At 43.1% G+C, this 27,977-nt stretch overlaps 1 protein-coding gene across 1 annotated transcript in view; it reads left to right on the plus strand.

Moving 5' to 3' along the window:
• Nucleotides 1-27,977, plus strand: part of EHMT1 (euchromatic histone lysine methyltransferase 1) — a 1,716,251-nt gene that overhangs the window by 1,518,031 nt on the left and 170,243 nt on the right. The window contains exon 27 of the mRNA XM_044058169.1: nt 12,535-12,621. Coding sequence (XP_043914104.1) covers nt 12,535-12,621 — 87 coding nt within the window. The remainder of the gene's footprint in view (nt 1-12,534; nt 12,622-27,977) is intronic.

A 27,977-nucleotide genomic window follows, 5' to 3' on the forward strand; every position in this document is an offset into this window, starting at 1 on the left:
GGGGTTTGCAGTTGATCCAACTGTGGGGGCTCCTCAAATATATCTGCTTGCCGTCTTTCACAACATACAAATTCTGCTCTTGGGTTTCTTGCAAGCAGGTCTGGAAGACGGATGCTTTCTCATTCCCATGCACCATACTGTTCCTGAAATTTCTTTCTACCCTTTCCACTAATAATAGGGGTTCTTGTAAAATACAGAAAGAGACTCCAAAGATAGTGGTGGTGATGCCTTTCGGCCCAGTCATTCTCCCTTCTTTTGAAAATAGCTAATTACCACAAATTTCCACACAAGGTTTCACAAGACAGGGGTTGTTTACACCCTAGCCTGAAAATCCTTCAGTTGCGTGGCACTTTTTTTCTGTCGACATCCAGCAGGTACTAAAGGAGGCAAAAAAACAACTGCTACTAGAAAAATATTTATGATTACGTGGAAAAAGATTTTCTACCTGGTGCCACAATAAGAACCAGGATCCTTTTAAGGACTGATTGCCTCTGAGTCTAGAATGTTTGTGAGTTATCTTCAGTCCTTTCTTACTCTGTCAAAGTTGATCATTAGCTGTTTCTGCTTGTCTGCCCCTATGTCCCCATCTTTCTGCCATTCCCCAAGTCAAACATTGACGCTACGTATTGATCTAGATAGAAAAGGGTGTAGCTTCTCCTTGGGATGTTAACTTTGAGCTTAAAACAACTGACACTTCTGTTTGAACCAGCTAATCAGGCTGACTTGAGGTTTTATACTTGGAAAGCAGTACTTATTGCTCCGACTTCTGAGTATCCAATGTTGCAGCCTCTTATGGTGAGTCTTTCCCACAAGGGCAAAGGTGTCTGAGAGCAAATCCTCCTCTTATGCCTGAAGTAGTTTCAGAGTTTACTTTGAGTCAAACTATTAATCTCCTTGTATTCTGTCTAGAACGAACCTACAAACAAGAGAGAAATTTCTCCTTACTCTGAATGTGCACAGGCAGCTAGAATACATGGAACGGTAAGGAAAAAGGGCAACCAGTGTCAAAGCAGACAGTTTCTAAATTATTTTCTCATGCTATTTCTTGCTCTTGTTTTCACTATAACAAGTCACTTTCAGGAAAAGTTGCAGCACAATCTGCCAGGACTTTGACTTTTGCGTGTTCCACCCCCCCACCCCCTTTTGGAAAGGGGTGCACTCTAAGTATTCTAGGGGCAGCAGCTTGATCCTCTGTACATACATTTGCAGAACATTACAAAACAGATTTCTTTTTCAGGTCCAGAACAGGTTTTCTTAGATTTATTCCACAGGGGCTCATGGATTCTCAAAACTCCTAAATTGATACAATTCTAAGCTCTGTTTAATGTACACATACAGCTTAGGCTGCTCCAGCAGTGGTCTAATGTTGAACATGGTACAGTCGTCTTAAGTAAATTTAGCAAACCCATATTATTGCAGTAACCACACCCTCCTTCCATTTCCCTTTTTCTGTTAGATATATTGCTAGAGTGTTTATGGATACATTTTTGCATGAATGTTTTTTTTTCTTCGTATAAACAAGTTTAATTTTCTTTTCCTAGACTTTTAATCTATCTTTAGGCTAACCTCTATTCTTGAAGCATGAAAGCTAAATATTTAGTGCCTTAACCTCTGCTTTAATGAGTCTTTCCTTGAGCCCACAGTGGTTCGGATAAGTAGAAAGTATTCTTAAGCTTGGAAAGTTGGATGGTTGGTATATTTTTCGAAGGATATAGCCCATACAGCTTAATCTATTAGAAGATCTACTGTTATGGTAAGTTTACTTATAGAATTGTACTTTCTCTGTCTTCACCAACCTGTTATCACTTCCTTCTTGGTCTTTACATCGTTTCAGGTCATTACTGACATACCGAAGGTAAGATTTTGCATTCATATCTAAAGACCTTAAACCTGTCAGCGTGGAGCTGTGGTTCCTAACAAGGACAACTGTTTCACCCCAGTTGTAGACATTATGTAAGCCAGAAAGACAAGTCCAACAACAACCTTTACTGTAAAAATTGGAGAGAGGTGTCTTATAAGGCTTTGTCCGATTGAAATTTCCCATCCTCGTGGTCTCTGATTACTTAGTCTGTTTCAGAGATATTTGTCATATTCTTCTATCATGCTGTGTTCCTCAAGAGATGTTCTGTTCCTAGTATTTCCTCATGTTGCTGCAGATTTGGTTAAGACCTTCTGAATGGCGTCCTAAATTTAAGACCACAAGGAAAAACATATTGATTTTCCTTAGGGCATTAGTTCTCCAGTGGAAATGTTAACATTTCCACCATTTAGAACAGCAGCCATAAAATACATTTCTGAAAACACTTTTCTGGTAGCACTCACTCAGTGTAGAACTGTTTTCAGTTACAGGCATTTATGTGCTAACTTTCTTATACAGTCTTAACCGACAAATGTCATTAAAAAAAGAAAGAAAGAAAAGGGAACGTCTTTTACATGTACTAGATGTCTATATACAGGAAAACTGATTAACTGTTAAATCCCCTTCAAAAAAGGGGAGGGAGGTCTGCCTGTTTTTAAACTGCATTAAAAGGCTGTTTGTTAATAGTGTTATCAAAGTGGCAGGGGGATTGCATTGTCATTTGCCATGTTTAGGAAGTTTAAGCCTTTGTTAGGTATTGTCATTGCCTTTTTTCATCTCAGTAGCAGCAACACTGCAGGTTTACTGTAGAGCTGTAATTTCTGCACAAGGCGCACTGGGAGCTGCCACTGCAGTGTCACCAAGTATTTTAAGCTGAGTGTAGAGTCTACAGTCAGGTGGGTAGGATGGTACTGCTGTGCTAGAGGAGATCCTGTAATTGTCTAGAGCAAGTACTGCATTTGCAATCTGCAGTAATATTGGTTGTACTTGTAGACGCTTGACTTAACAGTCACTGTACTAGCTGTCAGTTTAGCAGCAGTAGAGCTGCCCCCCACCACCACCACACCCACACCCACAGATGTATGACTGCTGCTCTACTCCCAGTCTGTAAATATACTACCTCTGAGAATATGGGAATGTGTACTTTCTGGTACAACTAGCTGATGTTCTTTCTGATTTAATAGCAGGATCGCTAGTTGTAGATTTTTCACTAAGTGCTGAGCTGTTGCTTACTGGTTGTGATATAAAAACTTAGTCTCAAAAACTTTAAATTGTTGAAAAATCAGAAGTTTTTTGTCAAATTCTGAAAGTCTTATCCTAGCATAAAACTGAATAATTCAGCAATCCAGATGTGCACAGCAGTTTTCACATTTGTCCTCTTTTCTTCTGATGATGATAAGAACTGCTTAATAATTTAGAGTATAGCAGGTTTATTTCGCAGTGTCATCTTTGGGTGTTGTAAACCTCAGCAGCTTTTTTGTTTTATGGTGTAGCACTAAGTTTTCTCTTTGGCATCTTTGGAAAACACCAGTGCTAAAGTAAATAACTGAGCAGAAAAAGGCACGCTTGTACCCTAAAAAGTATCCTTGCAACAAATGCCTTTGAAACAAAGAATAGTGTAGTGTGTGTGTGTGTGTGTCTTAAAGTTGAACTTGTTCAGCTGTTACTGTTAATTACTAAAGGCTCTGTACGTTAGATGCATTATAGAGAGAATGTGAGCAGCTGTCCATATTGTATTAAAAAATGCTCTTCATTGGTTCATAGGTTTTTACTAGGCTAATTACAGCAAGGACCTTTTTAAGCCTAGCCCTGCAGCATCCCAAATCTTTGACAAGTTGTGGTACCCTTGATAAGTGTAAGCAAGTGGTTGGGAGATGAAACATGTATAAGCAAGGGCCCTGGGAGATGAACCATTTAAAGGCTGCCTGTGTCCATTAGAGACATAGGTGCCAGACCGGGGATGCATTTCCTGTTCCCCATCCAGTTGTCCAAGTTGCACTTGAATTGGATGAGGGTGGGCTCTGCTTTACTTGGATGTGAAGCCTGTTCCACAGAGTGGGTAGTGTCTGAGATGCATACCTGTCTCTCCAACAGGTCCTACTTGTATCACAGGCAAGGCTTAAGTCTTTAGAATGGGTAATTCTTGTGATGTTCTTCATGTTTCACTGTTGCAGTCATCACACTTGGGTTATCTGCCTGTAGGTAGCCCTCAGTCGGCCCGAATACCAGAGACTTGGTATTTCTGTCGGTTGCTGTCACTTCAGTACTGACGTCAGGGGTATAAAAACAGGTAGACAACGCCATTACATCAGTCTTTCTTGCTGAGGAGCCCAAAGCAGAAGCAGTTCGCACGAGTGCCGGTTGGCCACTACCTGAGTTTTCGTTTCCGAACTGAATCATCCTGAAGTCTTCTAAAGTTAAGTACCCCATTTGGGATCCTTTTTTCTTGCTCTAACCAATGTCAGAAAAGTTAACAATTGTCTCACCTGTGGAAAGCATATACCACAACAAGATTTCCATTCTTACTGCATCACCTGTTTAGGCCCAGACCACGACGTACCTCGCTGTCAGTTTTGTGCCTTGTTCAACACCTGAACTATTCGTCGTTGGGCCCTTATTGTCGCTAAGTACTTTCGCTCTCGATCTCCGTATTCCGAAATGGCTTTGGTAAGCCAGCCGACTACCGATCTTCCGAAAAAACGTAAGGATAAAGACAGAGACAGACTACACAGGTCCAAAACTGCTGGCGACGCTTCCCTTAAGCTAGTCGACAGTTCACCGGTACTCAGTGAGGTGCTTTAGCGGCCCCTGATACCCTCTTCTATGGATTCGTAGGCCGCTACCGATACCCGTTCGGAGTCCGGTATGCTGCGAGACTCTTCTTTGACTACAGAACCTGTGCATGTTTCTACCTTGGATGGGTCCGGAACCGCTATGCAGGCACCAACTTCCGAGGAACTTCTTCGCCTTACCGATATTTGACACAAACCGACGACTTCTTTTGCCTCTTCAATTCTGTCTGAAACTACCGAGTTTCTAAGGCCAAGAGTACGAGCTACGCCTAAAAAACCAACGACCCAAACTCAAGCACCTGCTTTCTTGCCACAAAATCAAATGCTTAAAATGGCAGAAGACCTGATTATGCTGATTAGGGGAAGCCAGCCTTCTCCTGCTAAGAGGGAAAGAGAGACCTATCCCCCGACGACTCTGAGGTGTCTGATTAGGAAGACATGCCTTTATCTGCTTATGAGGATTCAGATCCAGTGGAATCCCTTCCCTCTGCTTCCCCTCCAGAGGATTTTTCTTTTGAGAGCATTTCCACTGGGAATGCCAGGATTATCATCAGTCTAAAAAGAGATTCGGAGACTTTTTAGATTTACCTCAACATAGACCTTTAGCAAATCCTCCTGTTCTGGATGTTGTGGATGATGTCTTTATGGAATCCAGTCCAACTTCTGATACTTTACCCCCGGCTCCAAGGAAACCAGAGAGATACTACAGTGTCCCTGACACACTCAAATTTATTTTCAGAAATGACAGATGGGGTAAAAAAGTATACACCTCTGCAACTCTCGCCATTAGGACATTGAATTGCCAGTTTCACATGCTGAAAAACCAGCAGCATATTATGGAACTTATTAAGCAAAAATTATCTACCTTTGCAGACTGTGCAGAAAGTAAAGAATTACAAGAGCTTATGCATTCTGCAAGCCAAGTCAGCAAGCATACCTTGCAAATGTGGCTTTGACGCCCTAGAAGCTTCTTGCAGGGCAGCAGTCACTGGTTCTGTACTGAGAACGCATGCTTGGCTTAAGGAACAGACCTTGCCATACCATGTTAAATCAAAATTACTAGACTCTCCTTTGAACAAGGACAATCTGTTTTGCACCAAAACAGAACAGGTTCTAAAAAAGTAGGAAGAAAAAGTTAAGTCTATGAAGACAGTCAAAGACTTTTTGCAAGTGCAGCCTCCAAGATTCAGTAGGCATTGCCCCTCGAAACATTGGGCCTTTCCAGCTCCTTTCAAGGCCATCTCATACTAGATCCAGGGGAAACAGACCCCCCCCCCCAGATTACAGTCTCAGGATATGCAGAGATCTAAGCAATCGAGTGCCTCCACTTCTAAAACAGGGAGTGCTAAGCCACCCCCCTTAAGGAAAGCATTCACAATGACTTCTCAACTGCAATCCTCACCTCTGCCCAATTGTTTTTGCCCCTAGGAGGAAAATTTGCCCATCATGTAAAAAAGTAGACCTCCGTCACCAAAGACCGTTGGGTCCTCAACATTGTATCCCAGGGGTACAAATTTTACTTCCACTCACTGCCAACCCCAAAAGGGTTCCTAGACCTTCCTCCAAACCAGTGGGCAGAGGCACAAAACCAAATTCAATTCCTGCTCTCCATAAGGGCAATTCAACCTGTTCCTGCAGAACAGATATGTTGAGGGTTTTATCTTGGCACCCAATCCTAGATCTTTCCATTCTAAACCCCTTCCTGGTGGGACCAAAATTCAAAATGCTAACCCTTCAGCAGCTTCTTCATGTGCTGTCCAAAGATGCCTGGTTAGCCAGCCTAGACCTAAAAGAAGCCTATCTGCACATCCCTGTCAGGGACTCCTGCAGAAAATACCTACACTTCAGGGCAGGATCTATGCATTATCAGTTCTCTGCACTTCTCTTTGGCTTATCCACTGCTCCCAGAGTCTTCACAAAATGCTTGGCTCCAGCCATTGCTTATTGCAGACAGAAAAAGATTCACATTTACCCATACTTGGATGATTGCCTGATTCAGGCAGACAGTCGCAGCACCTGACATTTGTAAAGAACCTCCTAACCTCCCTGGGGTACACTACCAACGAATAGAAATCAAAACTAGCCCCCAGGCAAAATATTGTATTCCTGGAAGCAAGCTTAGATGCAGCATCCCAGATGGCATTCCTTACTCCAGAAAAACAAGCCTATCTGACAGGCTACTTCACCCAAATGGCCACCAGAGCCCAGCTATCCACAAGGAAAATCCTGCAGACCCTAGGGTTCATGGCCTCTTACATTCTACTGAATTCCATATGCCAGACTGCATATGAGGAAACTTCAGTAGTACTTAAAAAGTCTTTGGTGCCAACATTCTCAGGACCTGGAAACTGTCATACCCATCATACCTTGTCTAAGGACAGAGTTTCTTTGGTGGGCAGCAGCATGCAACCACAACAAGAGACTGCCCTTTACTCAACCCCACGCCACCCAGACCCTAACCACAGATGCATCAGACTATGCCTGGGGGGCACACTTGAATGACAAGGGCATTCAGGGCCACTAGAGCCCAAGTCAAATTCATCTGCACATCATCCAAAAAGAGATGCTAGCTGTTCAGCATGCTCCAACAGCTTTTAGAGCCCTACTCTCACCAGAACCCCTGCTAATAAAAACAGACAACACCAGAGTTATGTGGCACATCAACAAGCAGGAGGGAACCCACTCTGCAGGCTAGCCATGGCCCTGTGGAACACAGCCTTGGACATGCAAATTCATCTGCAAGCTCAATTCCTGCCAGGCAAACAAAACTCTCTGGAAGACAACTTAAGCAGATATCTGCTAGACCCATGAGTGGAAATTAGACCCCAACACCTTCAGCCTTCTAACCCTGAAATGGGGGACCCCAGAGGTGGACCTTTTTGCCTCCCCTTACAATCACCAGCTCAGCAAATTCTGTACCAGGACACCTCACAGCAGGGCTTGGAAAGTGGATGCCCTATCCTTCCAGTGGGTAAACCCCTCAAGTCTCTGCATTTCCTCCTCTTCCTCTTCTCACAAGAATATTACTAAAGATAAAACAGGACAAACCAAGGGCATTGCTGATTTCCCTGGACTGGCTACGCCAGCACTGGTACCCACTACTGCGCAGCCTGTCACCGGTGCCACCCTGGCACCTATCCCAGATCCCAACCGTCCTCACCCAGCAGGAGGGAGAGATCCTGCATCCGCAACTGCAAACCCTGAATCCTGCAGCCTGACTTATTCCTTGAATTCTCCCCCAGTGACCAGCCTAAGTAAGCAGGTGCTGGACATCATTCTTGAAGCCAGAAGACCCAGTACAAGGAAATCCTATGCTGATAAGTGGAAAAGGTATTGTTCCTGGATTTAATCTAAAGGAGAGGACACAGCGCTGCCCTCCTTACCTTTAATCCTGGATTACCTAGCAGATCTACTCCACAGAGGCCTATCCTTCTCCATTAAGATCCATGCCTCTGCCATCTTGGCTCATTACAACACTGAGCGATTTCTCTTCTCTCACTCTCTCATCAAGCAGTTCCTGAGAGGGGCAAACAACCTAAGGCCACCAAGGAGAGCACCCACCCCTGCTTGGGACCTTAACTTTGTACTGGAAAAGCTCACGCTACCCCCTCCCCCCCCTCTTTGAGCCTGCAACATCAGCAGTGTTAAAATTCTTCTCTTGGAAAACAGCCTTGTTTCTGGCCATCACTTCAGCTAGAAGAGTGTCTGATCTACAAGCACTTATGGCTGTGGAACCCTTCATTATATTTCATGCTGACAGGGTCTCCCTCAGGACTAACCCTTCCTTTATGCCAAAAGTGGTGTGCAGTGTGGCTCTCAACCAATCTATCCATTTGCCAACCTTCTTCCCTAATCCTCAAAATAAAGCGGAAAGGATCCTGCACTCCTTGGACGTGCACAGGCAGCTCAGATCCTACCTGGATAGGACTAAAGTCTTCAGGAAATCTGACCAGTTACTAGTCAGTTTTGCACCAGGGGCAGAGGGCAAGGCCATTTCAAAACAAAACTGTTTCCAAATGGATAGCGCACTGTATCCATTTCTGTTACAAACACCATGGGAAACCAACCCCTCATGGGGTCAGAACGCATTCCACTATGGCGACTTCTTTCTCTGCAGCATTCCTCAGGGTAGTCCCTACCAGGGACATTCTGGAAGCTGCTACCTGGGGTTCTGTACACCTGCACCAAGCATTACCACCTATCTATCATTTCCAAATCCAGGGCGGGTTTTGCAACAGAAGTCCTGCAGGGCATACTAGCCATCCCCAGCTCTTCTTGACTGCCATCACCCTTTCTTCAGCTTTGGGATTCTACCTAAATGTAAAGACTGCAACAGTGAAACACTAAGAACATTGTACAGTTGTGTGCACTTAACATAAATGTAGATGTTCGAGTGTATTCAACTATGCAGTCCTGGTTTCCCACCCTCCAGCCCCTTTGTCTCTCTCGCTCGCTCTCTCTCTCTCCTCTCTATGTCTATTACTCACCCCTTCCTGGGTTAATGGTATTTACTTTTTACTGGTGGTGTTTTTCCCACCATAACTTTGCTCCCTATTTGGGGGGCTCCTGACATTTGAGGCAAGAAAAACTGATGTAATGGCGTTTGCGGCCTTTTTTTATACCCCAGACGACCTGACGTCAGTACTGAATTGACAGCAACTCATGCAGAAATACTAAGTCTCTGGTATTCAGGCCGACTGAGGGCTACCTGCAGGCAGATGACTCAAGTGTGAGGACTGCACCACTGAATACACTCGAACGTCTACATTTATAGTATGTACACAACTGTACTTTTTTTGTTTTGTGGATGTAGAGGAGGTCAGTCAGAGTGGGGTCTGACAATGTCTTGTATGCTAGGCATAATCTCCCCTCAACAGCCTGTAGGAGACTGAATACGGAGATAGGGACTTGAGGTGGTCTGCATAGGGCATGTTACTTGTGCTCGATCTTCTTTTAATGAGAAACTTGGATGTTCCAGTTGTTGGATATGCCTGGTTTGAGCATACCAAAGGGGGCATTGTACTCTGTGATGCATCTAATGAATGCCGAATACAGTGCAACAATTACTTCCTTGTTTCTAAGTTACACAACATAGAAAGAATTCCTCACTGCTGTAGGCACATGATGGTCAAAGGCTGAAATACTGTCCGTCTGCCAAGTCCCTGACTACTGGGTCAGCTCTTAGGGGTGTGTTGTCAGTATGATAGATGACTTCCCGAAGGATACCAGGCATTTCTTTTGAAGTTAAAATAGATGCTTACTTGAGTATGTATTAAAATAGTGGTCTTTATCTTTTTTAAATGGCAGCTTGTACCACTAATTCATTAAGTGAATAATGCCTTTGACTGTAAGATTTTCAGAAAATAGGCAAAGCAGTACAGCTCTACTTTCAGAAACTTGGTTTTCTTAGTAGTCAGGTAATTTAAGTACTACTTTGGATGCAAGCTTGCTTCGGTTTGTTCCCTTCTGTACCACAGCATAATTTTTTAAACTGTATTGTATGCCAGTGCATTGAGCAAAACCAGACAAGTGCAAAGGTTGTAGCTTCAGCTGCCAGTGCTACTTTGTGCCCAAGGTGTGTACTGGTCAGATGTCTGCATTCTTGTTTGTTTTAAAAACTTTAAACTAAAGTAATGGCACACATTTCACTTACTAGAAGAGCCAGAATGCAGTATGAAAGGAGTTACAATACTTAAATACTGGAAAGAAAAAGCGATGTAGACAGAGCCATTAGCAAGCCTTAGAGAAGTACAGGATTAATATTGTAAAAGGTCAGTTAATAAGAATAAGTGATTGAACGGACTGTGATGACTTGTTTCTTGATGAAAGTGAGGCTTTGTGTGACAAATTTCTATTGAGGTTACCCTGAAAACATGGTTAAAGACAAATTAAGGGAGATTAAGGAAAATAGATATGGGCGAAATGTATGTAATACTATTTCTGAACCTTGTTACAAACAAAAAACCAAAAGCTATGGACTAGGGATGATTGTCCCATATTCTGTAGATGATAAGCATATTAAAAGTTTATTTAAAGATAATTGGAAAATTTTAAGCAGATTTCCAGAGGTGAGGAAAGTGGTAAGTGATGCACCTATATTTATAAATAAAAAAGGTAAAAAATCTTAAGTATTTTCCAGGATAAATTGAAATATCTTAGCAAATGAAAAGAAAATTTAGAAGTGCTTAAATTGTAGTTATAAATTTCTGTACAAAGGTCCAGCAGAAATTTATATTAATAATGTTAGAATTCAAGTCTGTAATATTAACATCTGCAAAAGTAAATTTATAGTTTTTCTATCTGTTCAGAATGTGCTTCATATTACGTTGGTTAGAACTAGCAGGAAGCTTTACGAAAGAATGAATGAACATCTTTATACAGTCCAAAAGGGAGATATTACCAGTGCTTTGGGGCAAGCATTGTAGTAATACAAAATGCAAAGGGTCACCTAAATCTTCATTGTTGGATAAAGTTTCTGACTGATAACAGACTTGAGGCAGAAGATGAACTAGACTGGAAAGAATATTGTTGGATACTAAAATGAAATGCGAGTCAACCGCCAGGCCTCAATGAGAGAATTTCAAAGTTTACTTAAAAAGGAAAAATTAAAGCATTAAACATGGCAGTGATGTATAATGTCATTAAAGTTTTTTTAAAAATGTTTTTCTAAGTTGGATTTATATTTGAGTTAAATGCTTTGTGTTTTATAAGCATTGATTGAATAATCAATTAGTTAATTATTTAATGCTTTGCATTTTTGTATAAATGAGTTGTGTGTCTTGGTCTTATTCGATCTGAAGTCTAACACTAGACAAAAACGCTTACTGAATGAATTCTGTTGTGCTGGTTTATTAAAGCTGCATTGTGACTATTTCATTTGTTTTTTTTTGGGACTTGCTGAGTTTCCGTTTTTGCATTAAGTACAGGATTAAGCCAGAAGTCCGAGGCCTTTCACAGCTGTCACATGCTCATTTGTTTTGTTTTTTTTGTTTGTTTTTTCTCTCTCTCCACCTTGAGGTTTCTGGTAGGCATAGCCAGTCTGCAGTGCATCAGATGGCAAATATAATGTGATGCATAGGCCATAGAGAAGTGGTACAGTTATACTACATTACACATGCTCAAATATAGTAGCTGTGTGTAATGGGCAAAGAACAGTCTTGAAGTTATGTGGACATGGATATACACTTGCACGTGTGTGTGTGTGTGTGTGTGTGTGTGTGTGTGTGTGTGTGTGTGTGTGCGTGCGCTCATACGTACCTGTAATTGTGAATGTAATATGATAGGAGTATAGCATTGCAGCCCCCATGATAAGAGGGTGTGGAGGCCAAGTCATTCTGCAGAATCCTTCAATGATTTAAGACGCTTCAGAAATTTCCTGCTTTTGTTTTGTTTTCTTAACATAAGATTTTTTAACGTTTCAGATACAAGATTTACAGTACATCAGGAAATAACACTTTCAAATATGCTGCTAGTTTTATATATGCAACGTATACTTTTTATATTTAATGTATATTTTTTCAGATAAGTGTGTGTGTGTGTGTGTGTGTGTGTGTGTGTATGCAGTACATGCAAGTAGAAAAAAGAAGAGCAGTGACTAGTAATTAAGCATCCACTGTTAGTAAAGTAAATTTCTTGCCCTGCAAGATCCGTAAGTAACTGAGAAGCTAGTATTTTCCACTCTAGAAACTGTATTTGGTGCATTAGAACTCTTATTTCATCATTTAAGGATGTACCCAATGTAAAATGCTGACAATTATGAAACAAAATGCTCAGCAGGGTACATTGTATCAACCTGTCATCCCATTTCATCATGGACAAATGTGGTGGTCTTTTTGGATAGAAGTTTTCTGTTTGTAATTGGCACATCAATTTTTTTTTTAATAGGATACGACTGCAACTTTATCGGACACAGAAAATGGGATGGGGAGTACGAACACTACAAGACATTCCCAAAGGAAGCTTTGTTTGCGAGTAAGTCATCTATTCAGTATAGGTTCTTGCAGGAAAATTCAGCTTTCTAATTGTCTTTTTTTTTTTGGATTGCAATTTGATGTTAAAATATAAAAAAATCTGATGTTAAAGTATAAAAAAAAAATTCCAGTAAAAAAAAAGCTTTGCTTTGTAGTAGCAGAACATCTCTTAATTGTAGACTTGCCTTTTAACTTCACTACAACTTTTTAAAAGTTTAGTATTTCTGCCCAGCCTTCTAGTTTTTTTCCTACGTGTACCGCTTGTTTACTTTTTGTTCCCTGGAGATGCCCTTACAGTTTCACGACATCTCACTTTCATAATTTTAGAAGTCTTTGAGCCTTTCCGTATGTTCAGTGTGTATTGTATGCTTTATTGTCCTCATTTCTACTTCATACTGCATTCATCGCATCATTATCCTTAAGATGATAAAACCTTGCTCATGCAGTCCCAAAGAGGGGATGCAAACAGTGCTGCTGTACAGAGAGAAAGGATGTTGTTGTTGTTCCCCATTATGCTGCACTGGGATGACAAGTTCAGGAAGACGAGTGGTCATTTGTAATCATATCTTTATTCTCCCTGAGCATTTACTGTTGTATCTGACATGAGATGTTGGCTGATGTCTGGGACCTCGGTTGTAGTTGTTGCAGCCTCCATGGCTGTTCCTCATTTCAGCTGTGTTTTTGTCTGTTGCTCTCACATTTTCGGTACTTGTCCTGTGTGTTAGCACAGAGTATGAACATAACTGTCTTCTGAGAGAGAATGTCAACCTACATTGTTCGACAGTTCTGCCGTTTGCATATTTTGGATCTCAGTCCTGGCACTTTTTGAAAAATTCCTGCTTTTATTGCCTAAAACATTTAAGCCATCAGTGAACACACTGAAGGCAAATCACCATACTGACACTGGAGTATTATCTGCCACTTTGGGAAAAAAGCATGAGATGAAATTTTGCTTACTGTTACTGCATCTTAGCTTGACAGTCTGAAGATTGGGGCAGGGGGGTCTTTTATTCAAAGGTGAGAAACGTGGAAAGTGTTGACCTGAGAAACAAGCCTTTAATCAAAAAGGGAAGAAAAAAATGTTTCAGTCATGCTGGAGTATGTCCCTGTGTGTTGATACTGTTTTTTTCTTTCTTTATTTTCTGCACATTTTCTTTGTGTGTTATAGCCAAAAAAGTTCTGTTTGCATATTTTTAACTTGTTCTGGGATCTCAAGTTTTGTAGCTTGATTTTGCACTTTAGAGAGAATTGTGAATTACTGCAAGATCTGAGCATTGTTTATACATTGTACTGCACTTCTGTCTTCATATGTATAATTACTTGTAAAATAATTTCTTGTAGTTTCATTCGCAATTGTGGGAGAATTGCGAATTGCTGCAGAATCTAAGCCTTGTTTATTCTTTTATTACTGTATTTTTCCATAAGCGATGTTACTGGTAGTCTCTTTCTAGTGTGGTGCCTTAGACTGTGTAGTTGTTTTGTGCTATTCCACAGTTGTTTACATTCCATTTTTGCTGCTAGCCATATATTCTGCCTACGTACAGCTACACTGTAGTACCTTCCTGTTTTTCATTGCTGCTGGATGGCGCAGTGGTGCAGCGGTAGCGTTGTCGCCTCACAACAAGAGGATGATGTTCTTCGTGTTTCACTGTTGCAGTCATTACATTAATCTACTGGCAGGTTTCCCTCAGTCGGCCTGAATAAGTCTTGGGTCCTGCGTCGGTTGCTGTCCCTTCTTCCATGACTTCAGGGTTATAAAACATGCAGCTGACGTCATTACATCAGTCTTTCTTGCCGTGCGAAGCAGAAGCAGTTCGGTCGGCCGACTCCTGAAATTTTCATTTTCGAGTTTCAGAACCGAAGTCTACAACTAAAAGCCAAGTACCCCATTGGGGAAACTTTTTCATGCTCCTTACCGATGTCAGTAAAAGTTGATAATTGCATTATGTGTGGGAAGCAAGTACCTCATAAGGATTTTCATTTGTACTGTATTCCTTGCCTAGGCCTTTATCACAACGTGCCTTGCTGTCGGTTTTGTGATAAATTTAATCAACACAGAATTAAAATTAAACGTCGGTATATTTTTGCTTCTAAATATTTTGGCTTAAGATTTAACTATCCAGAAATGTCGTCTTGTTAGCAATCCGACTACCGGAATACCTAGAAAACGCAAAGAAAAAGACAGAGACAGACTGTCGAGGTCCAAAACTGACGATGAGGCTTCTCTTAAGCCAGTCCCTGGTTCGCCGGTACTCAGGGAGGCGCTTTCGCAGCCCCTGATACCCGCTACTTTTGATTCACAGGCCTCTACTGAGACCCATTCGGAGTCCAGTATGCCGTGAGATACTTTAAGTATTGAACCTGCGGATGTCTCTACCTTAGATGAGTCCAGAGCCGCTGAGCAGGCACCGGCTTCTGAGGGTGTTTTCAGGCCTAAAGGTTTGTATATTAAACCGATGCCATCTTCAAAACTAAGGCCAAAAACTACTTCTATGTCTAAAAAAACAATGCTTGGGATACTTGTACAGGCCCCAATGCCTAAAAAACAAATGATCAAAGTGGCTGAAGATTTAATTACCTTGATCAAGGGTACCCATCCCCCTCTTGCTAAGAGGTCTAGGCAAGGCACTGACTATGATTCTTCAGATCAGGTTTCTGTTTCTTCTGATTCCTTTTATGATCAGTAATTATCTATACTCCCTTATGAGGACTCTGATGCAGAAAACTCCATCCCCTCTGCTTTTCCCCCTGAGGATTTCTCTTTTGGAGAAACTTTGCATACCTTAAGGGAACACTTTCACTGGGAGAGTCAGGATTTCTCTGAATCTAAAAAGAGACTTGGGAATTTTCTTCTTCTTCCTCAGCATTGGCCTTTGGCTATAACTCCTGTTCTAGACATTGTTGATGATGATTTCTCAGAATCTAATATGACTCCTGATTCCCTGCCTCCGGCTCCTAGTAAGCCAGACAGATACTACAGGATTCCTGACTCCCACAAATTCCTTTTCAAGAACCCTACTGCTGACTCTGAAACCATTTCTCAGGGTCCCAAGGGCGTTAAGGCCTCTACTGCTAAAAATCCTACCCCTTCTGATAGAGATTCCAGGGTGCTGGATAGATGGGGTAAGAAGGTTTACAAGTCTGCAACCTTGGCAATCAGGGCTGTAAACTCTCAGTTTCAGATGCTTAAATGTCAACAGCATGTCATGAGTTTACTTAAACAGAAAATGGTGTTGATTTCTGACTGTGTGGAAAATAGAGTTGCAGGATTTATTACATTCAGCTGAACAAGTTGGAAAATATACTTTGCAATGTGGTTTTGATTCCTTGGAGGCCTCTTGCAGGGCTGCTTACTGGATCTGTGATGAGGCATGCTTGGCTCAAGGAGCAGTCTGCCTGACCATGTTAAAAAAAAATTGTTGTATGCTCCTTTACAACAGGACAGCCTATTGGGAATAAGGCTGAAGAAGTTTTGAAAAATATGGAAGATAAAGCTAAATCTATGGAAACTCTGAAAGATTTCTTACAAGTGCAGCCACCCAGGTTTAGTAGGCACTGGCCTACTAAGAAATGATCCTTTCCAGTACCCACTAGAGCTGCTTGGGTCAAACCCAAACATTCCATTCCAAAGGCTCCAGGTTTCAGTCACAAGGAACTTTTAGAACAAAGCAATGGAGTGCCTCCACCTCCAAATCTGGAAGCAACAACGCACCTCCCTATGGTAAACAGTCTCAATGACTTTCCACTGCAATCACCAAGTACTTATATTTTGGCCGCCCCTTTGGGGGGAAAACTGGCACTTCATGCACGAAACTGGCAGCTGATCACCCAGGACAGATGGGTTTTAAATATAGTATCTCAGGGATACAGATTTCATTTCCACACGTTGCCAATCCCAAACGGATTGCCACATCTGCCCCCAAATCAGTGGGCAGAGGCCCAGAAACAAGTTATGTCCCTCATGAATATGGGGGCTATTCAACCAGTACTGGAAAAGGGACAAGGTTTCTATTCAAGACTTTTCCTGGTACCCAGAAAAGACAAATCATAGTGTCCAATTCTCGACTTATCCATTCTAAATACATTTCTGGACATTCCAAAATTCATGATGCTGACTCTTCAGTTACTACCTATGCTAGGCAAGGATGCTGGTTGGTAACTCTAGACTTAAGAGGCTTACCTGCATATCCCAATCAGGGAATCTTGCAGAAGATACCTCCGCTTCAAAGCAGGCTACTTGCATTACCAGTTCTCTGCATTTCCCTTTGGCTTATCTACTGCACCCAGGGTTTTTACAAAGTGCCTGGTAGCAGTAATTACATTTTGTGGGCAAAGAAATATTCAAATTTATCCATACCTGGACGAGTGTCTAATTCGTGCAGAAAACAAGGACACTTCTAAAACATCTGGCGTTTGTAAAAAGGGTTCTAACTTGTCTAGGGTGCACCATAAACCAAAAGTAATCGAAACTAGTACCCTTTCAAAAAATTACATTCTTGGGTTCAAGCTTGAATACAACTGCCCAGATGGCTTACATTACTCCACAAAAACAAATTCAATTGATGACTTACTTCAAACAGGTGGCCACAAAAACCCAGCTATCTGCAAGACAAATTCTGCAGGCCTTGGGGTTCATGGCCTCCTGCATTCTTCTAATTCCATATGCAAGACTGCATATGAGGAAACATCAATGGTGCCTAAAAAGCTTATGGAGTCAACATTGTCACAGCCTGGAAACAGTGATTCCCATCATACCTTGCCCGCAACTAGAGTTCCTATGGTGGGCAGAGGCCTGCCACCAAAACAAGGGACCGTCATTCATTCCACCCCCTGCCGCCCAAACCCTGACTACAGACGCATCAGACTATGCTTGGGGGGGGGGGCGCATCTGACGGAGATGCATTCAGGGCAAATGGAGCCCAAATCAAATGCACCTACATATCAAGCAAAGTGATGCTAGCTATACAGAATACTCTGACAGCCTTCAAGGACAACTACTGATAAAGACAGACAACACCACAGTCATGTGGTACATAACCAAGCAGGGGGGAAACATTCCTACCCCCTTTGCAGACTAGCCATGGCATTGTGGAGCATGGCCTTGACTTATCAAATACATCTACAAGCTGAATTCCTGCCAGGAAAGCAAAATACTCTGGCAGACGAACTAAGCAGAAATCTTACTGACCCACACGAATGGAAACTGGAACCACAAATTTTCAAAATGTTGACACGCAAATGGGGGAGCCCAGACATAGATCTTTTTGCCTCACCCCAAAGTTCTCGGGCAAATTCTGCACAAGAATTCATCACAAAAAAGCTTGGAAAGTGGATGCTCTGTCCTTCAGCTGGAAAAACCTATCAATCTCTGCCTTTCCCTCTCTGCTCTCCAAAGTCCTACTAAAAGTCAGACAGGACAAACCAAAAATGATTCTGATTGCTCCAGTCTGGCCTTGCCAACATTGGTACCCACTCTTGTGCAATGTGTCTCACCTTCCTCCATGGTACCTGCCTCAGACACCTTACCTTCTGTCTCAGAACTATCAAATTCTGCACACTCTGCTCCAAACTTTGAATCTTGCAGTGTAACTAATCAACTAATTTCACCCGTTACATCTCCCAGCAAACCTGTGATGGATGTCATTTTGGAGGCTAGAAGGCCTAGTACTAGAAAATCTTATGCTGACAAATGTAAAAGATTCTGTGCCTGGAACCAAGCACAAGGAATTAAGCACAGCAATGCAGAATATTCCTCAGATTCTGCAATACTTAACTGAGATGCTTCACAAGGGCCTATCTTTTTCGTCCATAAAAATCCATGCCTCTGCCATTTCAGCTCATTACAACACAGATCCTCCCCTCTTTTCTCATCCTCTGCTAAAGCAGTATCTCAGAGGGGCCAAAAATGTAAGACCTCCCAGGAGAGCACCAACTCCTGCATGGGACCTCGGTTTTGTTTTGGAAAAACTCACTCTACCTCCTTTTGAGCCAGTTCTCTTGGAAAACAGCTTTTCTTTTAGCAGTCACTTCAGCTAGAAGGATTTCAGAACTACAGGCTCTTATGGCAGTGGAGCCTTTCATTATTTTTTACCCGGACAGAGCGGCTCTCAGGACCAATCCATCCTTTATGCCTAAGGTGGTGTCGAGTGTGGCCCTTAATCAGACCATTCATCTGCCAGCTTTCTTCCCAAATCCACAGAACAAGAGTGAGCGGATTCTGCATTCATTGGATGTACACAGACAACTAAGATTCTACTTAAACAGGACAAAATCTCTAAGAAAATCTGAACTACTATTGGTGGCATTTGCTGCAGGGGCAGAGGGAAAGGCTATTTCAAAGCAGACTATTTTCAAATGGATAAGCCATTGTATTCGTTTTTGCTATATGCACCATGGTAAACCTGTCCCCAGGGGGATCAGATCTCATTCCACCAGGGCTGCATCTACTTCTGCAGCCTTTCTCAGAGGGGTTCCTACCAGAGACATTCTAGAAGCTGCTACCTGGAGCTCAGTTCATACGTTCACCAAACATTACCATTTACTTCTCTTCTCTAAATCCAGAGCAGGCTTTGCCACTGCTGTCCTGCAGGGCCTTATAGCTGCTTCTGATGCTGTATAAATCCATCCTCCCAAACATAGCTTTGGGATTCTACCCAAATGTAATGACTGCAACAGTGAAACACGAAGAACATAGTACAGATGTCCTTCAACAATGCAACTGCAGTCATAACATATGGGTTGTCCTGCATCAGGCAGCCCTCGGTCGGCCGGATTCCAAAGTCTGGGTCCGACGTCGGCTGATGTCGCATTTCTCTCCGACGTCAGAGTGGCTGGAGTATATAAGCATCAGCCGACGCCACTTTCTTCAGTCTTTCTTGCCGCGCGGTGCCCGAAGCAGAAGCAGTTTGCAAGTGCCGGTCGGTCAGCTCCTGTGTTCTTCGAATCCTAAGTCATCAAAAAAGCTAAGTACCCCGTTGGGGACCTTTTCTTGCCTCAGCCGATATCAGAAATTACTGAAAAAGTTAACAATTGTCTGTCTTGTGGTAAACAAATACCTCATAAGGATTTCCACTCTTACTGTCTTCCTTGCCTTGGCCCAGACCACGACGTCTCGGCCTGTGTCGCCTGTGCTCGCTTCAATAAGTGCACTCTCAGGCGCCGGGCGGAGTTCGCTGAAGACTTTTTCGGCGAAAAATTTGCTTATACAATGCTGTCGGAACTTCCAACATCGCAAACTCCCAAGAAACGAAAAGACCGGGACCGACATTCTCGGCCCGCGTCTACCACCGACTCCATGCCAAAACCTACCGCGAGTGCTCCGGTTCCTCCTGAGACGGTTATTCCACCGCTCCGAACCGAAGACACCGCATTACCGACGACTCCGATACCGGATACCACTCCGCCAGTTATTGATTTTCCTCCGGATACTGAAACAGAGGAAATGCCCGAGACCATTGCTGTAGATAAGGTCACTCCTGCACGTGGAGCTGCTAGGCCTCCTATGGCCATGTCTATTAAGGCATACACTCGTGCTAAGGCAGCCAGCAAGACCAAGCACCTTGCTACTAAAGCCTTACCTCAGCCTACTCCTGAGACACAAATCATGACTATGGCCGCAGACTTAATTTCCATGATTAGAGGTTCACAGGCCCATCCTGAGAGAGGATCCCAGCCTCCTGCTGATGAGGCCCCGGGTTGAACCCTCTGACCCTATCCCTTCAGATGAAGATTCTGAGGACTCTGTCCACTCCGATGGCCAGGAAGAGCTCTTCCAGACCTATGAGGACTCTGATGCAGAGGATTCCATCCCATCGGCCTCCCCTCCTGAGGATATTTCTTTTGGGGAAGTTCTGCATACCATGAGGGAACATTTCAAGTGGCAAGGCCAGGAATATTCTGATTCCAGAAAGCGCCTTCGAACCTTCCTTAAAAAGCCCCAGCGCAGGCCCTTAGCTATTCCTCCTGTGCTTGATGTTTTGGATGATTTATACTCTGACTCCAGTGTTACCCCTGATTCTCTTCCTCCTGCTCCAGCCAAGCCAGCCAGACAGATATTACAGGGTCCCAGAAACACATTCCCATTTATTCAGGGCCCATGCTGTTGATTTAGAAACTATTTCTCAGGGACCTAAAGGTGTTTCAGCTTCCACCTGTAAAAATCCCTTGCCTTCCAACAGGGAAGCTAGGTCATTGGAGAGATGGGGAAAAAAGGTCTACACCTCCACTACTTTATCTATGAGAGCTCTGAATTGCCTCTTTCATATGTTACAATATCAGGATTACCTGTTAGATGATTTACAGAAAACATTGTCCTCTCCTGATCCTTTAGACAGGAAGTCTTTGCAGGAAGCTGTACATAATTCTCAGCAAGTCAGCAATCATTTTCTGCAGTGTGGATATGATGCATTGGAAGCTTCATGTAGGGCAGCTATGACAGGGGCAGTCATTCGTAGACATGCATGGTTAAAAGAACAACCTCTACCAGATCATGTTAAGGCAAAACTTCTGGATGCACCCTTGGAAAAGAACAAGCTTTTTGGTGCTAATGCTAAAGATGTGTTGAAGTCCATCGAGGAAAAAGCAAAATCAGTTCAGACGGTCAAAGATTTCCTCCAGGTTCAGCCCCCCAGATTCATCAGGAATTGGCCTTCAAAAAAACTGGTCCTTTCCTAATCCTGAAAAATTTCAAAGGGGTAAAAACAGGCGTGGCCGAGGAAGAGGACAATACAGAGGTCCTTACAGGGGACGACAGTGGCAGCCAGCAAACCAAAGAAGTGAGACAGGGGTTTCCCCTGCCCCACAGGCACAATCTCAATGACTTTCCTCTACGTCCGCTGACCAAGGAGCAAATAGAAGCTCCCTTGGGCGGAAAATTCTCTGTTTTCAGACAATTGGCACAGATTGACAAAGGACAAATGGATTTTGGACATTATAGATCAAGGTTACAGGTTCCATTTTCATACCTTACCAAGAAAACAAGGCATGCCAAACCTACCACAAAACCAGAGGGCAGAGGCTATCAAGCAAATTTCTCTGCTTGCTCAGATCAAAGCAATAGAAAGAGTTCCACAACAAGAACAAGGCCAGGGGTTTTACTCAAGACTGTTCCTTGTTCCAAGAAAAGAAACTCAATGGAGACCAATACTGGATTTGTCCGCATTAAACACTTTTCTCATAGTACCAAAGTTCAAAATGCTGACTCTACAGCAACTCCTTCCCATGCTGGGCAAGGGGTCTTGGCTGATTACTCTGGACCTCAAGGAGGCATACCTGCATGTCCCTATCAGACACAGCTGCAGAAGATACCTCAGATTTCTTGCAGGGCCAGAGCATTATCAATTCTCAGCATTGCCATTTGGCTTATCTACTGTGCCCAGTGTATTCACAAAATGCCTGGCTTCGGTAATTGCTCATTGCAGGCTCCAGAGGATCCAAATTTACCCGTACCTGGACGACTGCCTCATACAAGCGGATGACAAATTGATGTTGACAAAAAACTTGAACTATGTCATACAATTACTTCAGGCTCTGGGATACACAGTCAACTTCCAAAGTCAAGACTTCGACCATCCCAGCAAATAACCTTCTTAGGAGCCAATCTAGACACAGCCTCTCAAATGGCTTACCGGACAGAAGACAAGCAAGAGAAGTTAACTCATTATTTCAAAGGTTTGGCAAAACTCACCCAGATGACTGCAAGGAGATTCCTACAGGCCCTGGGTTACATGGCATCCTGCATTCTCCTGGTTCCATTAGCAAGACTACACATGAGAAAGCTTCAATGGTACCTAAAAAGCCTATGGTCTCAGCACAGCAACAACTTAGAGGCAACCATACCGCTCATTCCATGCTTACAAAAGGAATTCCTATGGTGGGCCTCGGTAAGCCAGGCAAACACAGGTATGTCATGCAAAAAACCTCAGATAACACAGACCATTACCACAGACGCCTCAGATCTTGGATGGGGGGTGCACATTGAAGGCAGATGTATACAAGGACAATGGTCTCCAAAGGAAACACATCTGCATATAAACCAAAAGGAAATGCTGGCAGTAATGCATGCCATCGAGGCCTTTCAACAACAACTTCAGCAAGGCCATTTATTGATACGGACAGAGACAACACCACAGTGATGTGGTATATAAACAGGCAAGGGGGCACCCATTCTTACCCCCTTTGCAAACTGACAATTAATCTTTGGGAAAAATCACTGAGCCTAAACATACAGTTACAATCCCAGTTTGTTCCAGGCAAAGACAATGTGCTGGCGGACAGCCTAAGCAGGAATTTCATAGATCCACACGAGTGGAGGTTACATCCGAAGATCTTCACACAACTCACCTCGACATGGGGCAGGCCAGAAGTAGACCTATTTGCCTCTCACCTCAACCATCATCTACAAAAATTCTGTTCAAGGACATACCATCCACAAGCTTGGAAAATAGATGCTTTTTCATTCAACTGGAACTTCCTAAAAATCTATGCATTCCCACCTCTGCCACTGATGACCACAGTATTACTAAAGATCAAAGGAGAGAGACCCAAGGGGATCCTAATAGCTCCAGACTGGCCAAGACAACACTGGTACCCACTACTATGGAGCATATGTCACAACAAGAAGTGGGCCCTTCCACAATGGCCCCTACATTTGACTCAACACAACTTCAAAACAGTGCATCCAACCTTTCAGACACTGCAGTTAACAGCCTGGGAGATCAAATGGAAGAGATTCAGCATTTGGAATACCAGCAAGGGACATGATGCATCATTATTGAACATCCCACTCATCCTGGAATACTTGGCAGATATGCTACAGAATGGACTCTCATATTCTTCCATAAAGATACATGCTTCAGCTATTTCAGCTAGATATAATACCGATCCGCCTGTGTTTTCACATCCTTTGCTAAGGCAATTCCTCAGGGGAATCAAGAACATTAAGCCACCAAGAAAGGCTCCAGTGCCAGCTTGGGACCTCAACTTTGTCTTACAAAAACTGACTCTACCTCCGTTTGAGCCAGCAGCTTCAGTGGACCTACAATTTCTCTCATGGAAGACAGCTTTCCTGTTGGCAATTACCTCAGCAAGAAGGGTTTCGGAACTACAGGCCCTATTGGCAATACCACAGTTCATAATCTTTCACAGAGACAGGGTCTCCTTAAGAACCAACCCTACTTTTATGCCAAAGGTGGTATCTAGGGTTTCTTTAAATCAAGCTATTCATCTGCCTGCTTTCTTCCCCAATCCTGAGAACAAAGGGGAAAGACTGTTACATACCTTGGACATTCACAGACAACTTCGCTACTACCTGGACAGAACCAAGACCAGCAGGAAGTCTGATCAACTTTTTGTAGCTTACGCCCCTGGAGTACAAGGAAAAGCAATTTCAAAACAGACTATTTCAAAATGAATTGGACATTGCATCAGATTTTGTTATTCCTTCCATGGGAAGAATGTTCCAGCCAATGTCAGACCACACTCCACCAGAGCTACAGCCACCTCTACAGCATTCTTAAGAGGGGTGCCTACAAAGGACATTCTAGAAGCTGCTACATGGAGCTCCGTGCATACATTCTCCAGACACTACAATCTCCCTCTATACTCCAGATCCAGAGCAGGCTTTGCTTCGGCAGTCCTTCAGGGTTTGATTGCCACACCATCTCTTTCCTAGAGCATTCCTCCTCCCCCAGCTAAGCTATGGTATTCTACCCATATGTTATGACTGCAGTTGCATTCTTGAAGGACATAGTACAGTTTTGTACCTACCATAAATGTAGATGTCCGATAGATATGCAACTGCAGTCTGATTTTCCCTCCCTCCTTACACCTCTATGCCTTGGGTCCACTCCTATCCCTGTTGCTCTTAGCTGGGGATATCTGTTATGGTGTATCTGTTTATTGCTTACTTATTTGTCTGGAATCCTGTTTTTGTCTTCCAATTTGATTACAGCCTTCCTTGGAGGGCACCTGGCATCTGGGGCAAGAAACACTGAAGAAAATGGCGTCGGCTGATGCTTATATACTCCAGCCGCTCTGACGTCGGAGAGAAATGTGACATCAGCCGATGTCGGACCCAGACTTTGGAATCCGGCCGACCGAGGGCTGCCTGAGGCAGGACAACCCATATGTTATGACTGCAGTTGCATATCTATCGGACATCTACATTTATGGTAGGTACAAAACTGTACTTTGTGTACACTTTCCATAAATGTAGATGTTCAAGTGTATTCACTGTTGCAGTCCTGGATGTTTTTCTTGTTTCACTGTTGCAGTCATTACATTTGGGTAATCTGCTGGCAGGTTTCCCTCAGTCGGCCTGAATAACAAAGTCTTGGGTCCTGCGTCGGTTGCTGTCTCCTCTTCCATGACGTCAGTTCATCAGGAGTATAAAACATGCATCCGACGCCATTTTAATCAGTCTTTCTTGCTGCGCGGTGCATGAAGCAGATTGCAAGTGCCAGTCGACTCCTGAAAATTTCGTTTTCGAGTTTTAGAACCAAAGTCTTCAAACTAAAGCCAAGTACCCCGTTGGGGAAATTTTTTCTTGCTCCTTACCGATGTCAGTAAAAGTTAATAATTGTATTACTTGTGGGAAGCAAATACCTCAGAAGGATTTTCATTTGTACCGTATTTCTTACCTAGGCCCTGACCACCACGTGCCATGTTGTCGGTTTTGTGCTAAATTTAACCAACGCACTGTTAAGCGTAGGTATATTTTTGCTTCTAAATACTTTGGTTCCAGATTTAATTATCCTGAAATGTCATCTGTTGGCAATCCGAATGCCGGAATTCACAAAAAAAACACAAAGAAAAAGACAGACACAGACCGTCGAGGTCCAAAACCGACGATAAAGCTTCTCCTAAGCCAGCCACCGGTACTCACTGAGGTGCTTTCGCAGCCCCTGATGCCTGCTACTTTTGAGTCGCAGGCCTCTACCAAGACCCATTCGGATTCCGGAATGCCGCGAGATTCTCCAAGCATTGAACCCACCGATGTCTCTCCCTTGGATGGGTCCGGAGCCGCTCAGTAGGCACTGGCTTCTGAGGGTGTTTTCAGGCCTCAAGATTTGTATATTAAACAGACGCCATCATCAAAAACAAGGCCAGAACCAACTTCTATGTCTAAAAAGCCGACGCATGAGCCACGTGTTCAGGCCCCTATGCTTAATAAACTATCAAAATGGCTGAGGATTTGATTATCTTGATCAGGGGTTCCCATCCCCCTCCTGCTAAGAGGCCTAGGCAAGGCACTGATTATGAATCTTCAGATCAGGTTTCCATTTCTTCTGATTCCTCTTCTGATAAGGAATTTTCTATTCTTCCTTAAGAGGACTCTGATGCAGAAGAATCCATCCCTTCTGCTTCTCCTCCTGAGGATTTTTCTTTTGGAGAGACATTGCATACCTTAAGGGAACATTTTCATTGGGAGAGTCAGGATTTTTCAGAATCCAAAAAGAGACTTGGGGATTTTCTTCTTCTGCCTCAGCATAGGCCTTTGGCTATACCTCCTGTTTTAGACATTGTTGATGTTTTCTCAGAGTCAAGCATGGCTCCTGATTACCTGCCTCCGGCTCCTAGTAAGGCATACAGATATTACATGGTTCCTGACCCCCACAAGTTTCTGTTCAAAAATCCTACTGCTGACCCTGAAATAATTTCTCAGGGTCCCAAGGGTGTTAAGGCTTCTACTGCTAAAAATCCTACCCCGTCTGATAGATTCCAGGGCGCTGGATAGATGGGGTAAGAAGGTTTATAAGTCTGCAACCCTGGCAATCAGGGCTTTAAACTGTCAATTTCATATGTTTAAATATCAACAGCATGTCATGGGCTTACTGAAACAGAAAATTATTTTGATTTCTGATTGTATGGATAATAGAGTTACAGGATTTATTGCATTCAGCTGAGCAAGTTGGAAAGCATACTTTGCAATGTGGTTTTGATTCCTTGGACGCCTCTTGCAGGGCCGCCATAACTGGATCTGTGATAAGAAGGCATGCTTGGCTCAATGAGCAAAATCTGCCTGATCATGTTAAAGTTAAATTGCTGGATGCTCCTTTAGAGCAGGACAGTCTGTTTGGTAATAAGGCAGAAGACGTTTTGAAAAAGATGGAAGGCAAAGCTAAATCTATGCAAACTGTAAAAGATTTCTTGCAAGTGCAGCCACCCAGGTTCAGTAGGCACTGGCCTACCAAGAACTGCTCCTTTCCAGTATCCAGCAGAGCCGCTCAGGTCAAAACCAGACACTCCCAAGGGCTCCAGGTTTTAGTCACAAAGATCTTACAGGACAAAACAATAGGGTGCCTCCACCTCCAAATCAGGAAGTAGCAAAACACACCACCCTACGGTAAACAGTTTCAATGACTTTCCTCTGGCATTTCCAAGCATTTATCTTTTGGCAGCCCCTTTGCGGGGAAAACTAACACTTCATGCTCAAAATTGGTATCTAATTATCCAGGACAAGTGGGTCTTAAATATAGTATCCCAGGGTACAGATTTCATTTCCACACGTTGCCAACTCCAAACGGATGGCCAGATCTGCCTCCAAATCAGTGGGCAGAGACCCAGAAACAAGTCATGTCCCTCATGGATATGGGGGCTATTCAACCAGTACCAGAAAAGGAAAAATGACAAGGTTTTTATTCAAGACTTTTCCTGGTACCCAGAAAAGACCATTCATGGCGTCCAATTCTGGACTTATCCATTCTAATTACTTTCCTGGACATTCCAAAATGCAAGATGCTGACTCCACAACGGCTTCTGCCTATGCTAGGCAAGAATGCCTGGTTGGTAAGTCTAGACTTGAGACTTACCTGCATGTCCCATTCAGGGAATCTTGCAGAAGATACCTCCGCTTCAAAGCAGGCTTTTTGCATTACCAGTTCTTTGCACTGCCCTTTAGCTTATCTACTGCACCCAGGGTCTTGACAAAGTCCCTGGCACCAGTGATTGCATTTTGCAGACAAAGAAACATTCAAATTTATCCTTAAATGAATCCATATTTGGACGATTGTCTCATTCAGGCAGAGGACAAGGATACTCTTCAACAACATCTGGCATTTGTAAAAAGGCTTCTAACATGCCTAGGGTACACCATAAACGAAAATAAATCACAACTGGTACCCTCTCAAATAATTTACATTCCTGGGTGCAAGCTTGAATACAACTGCCCAGATGGCTTACCTCACGCCAGACAAGCAAGTTCAATTCATAACATGCTTCAAACAAGTGGCCACAAAAACCCAGCTATCTGCAAGACAAATTCTGCAGGCTTTGGGGTTCATGGCATCCTGCATTCTACTAATTCCATATGCAAGACTGCATATGAGGAAACTTCAATGGTACCTAAAAAGCCTATGG

This window comes from Protopterus annectens, chromosome 16.part0, assembly GCF_019279795.1.
Source record: "Protopterus annectens isolate FY-2018-M chromosome 16.part0, PAN1.0, whole genome shotgun sequence".
In the NCBI taxonomy this organism is placed as follows: domain Eukaryota; kingdom Metazoa; phylum Chordata; order Ceratodontiformes; family Protopteridae; genus Protopterus; species Protopterus annectens.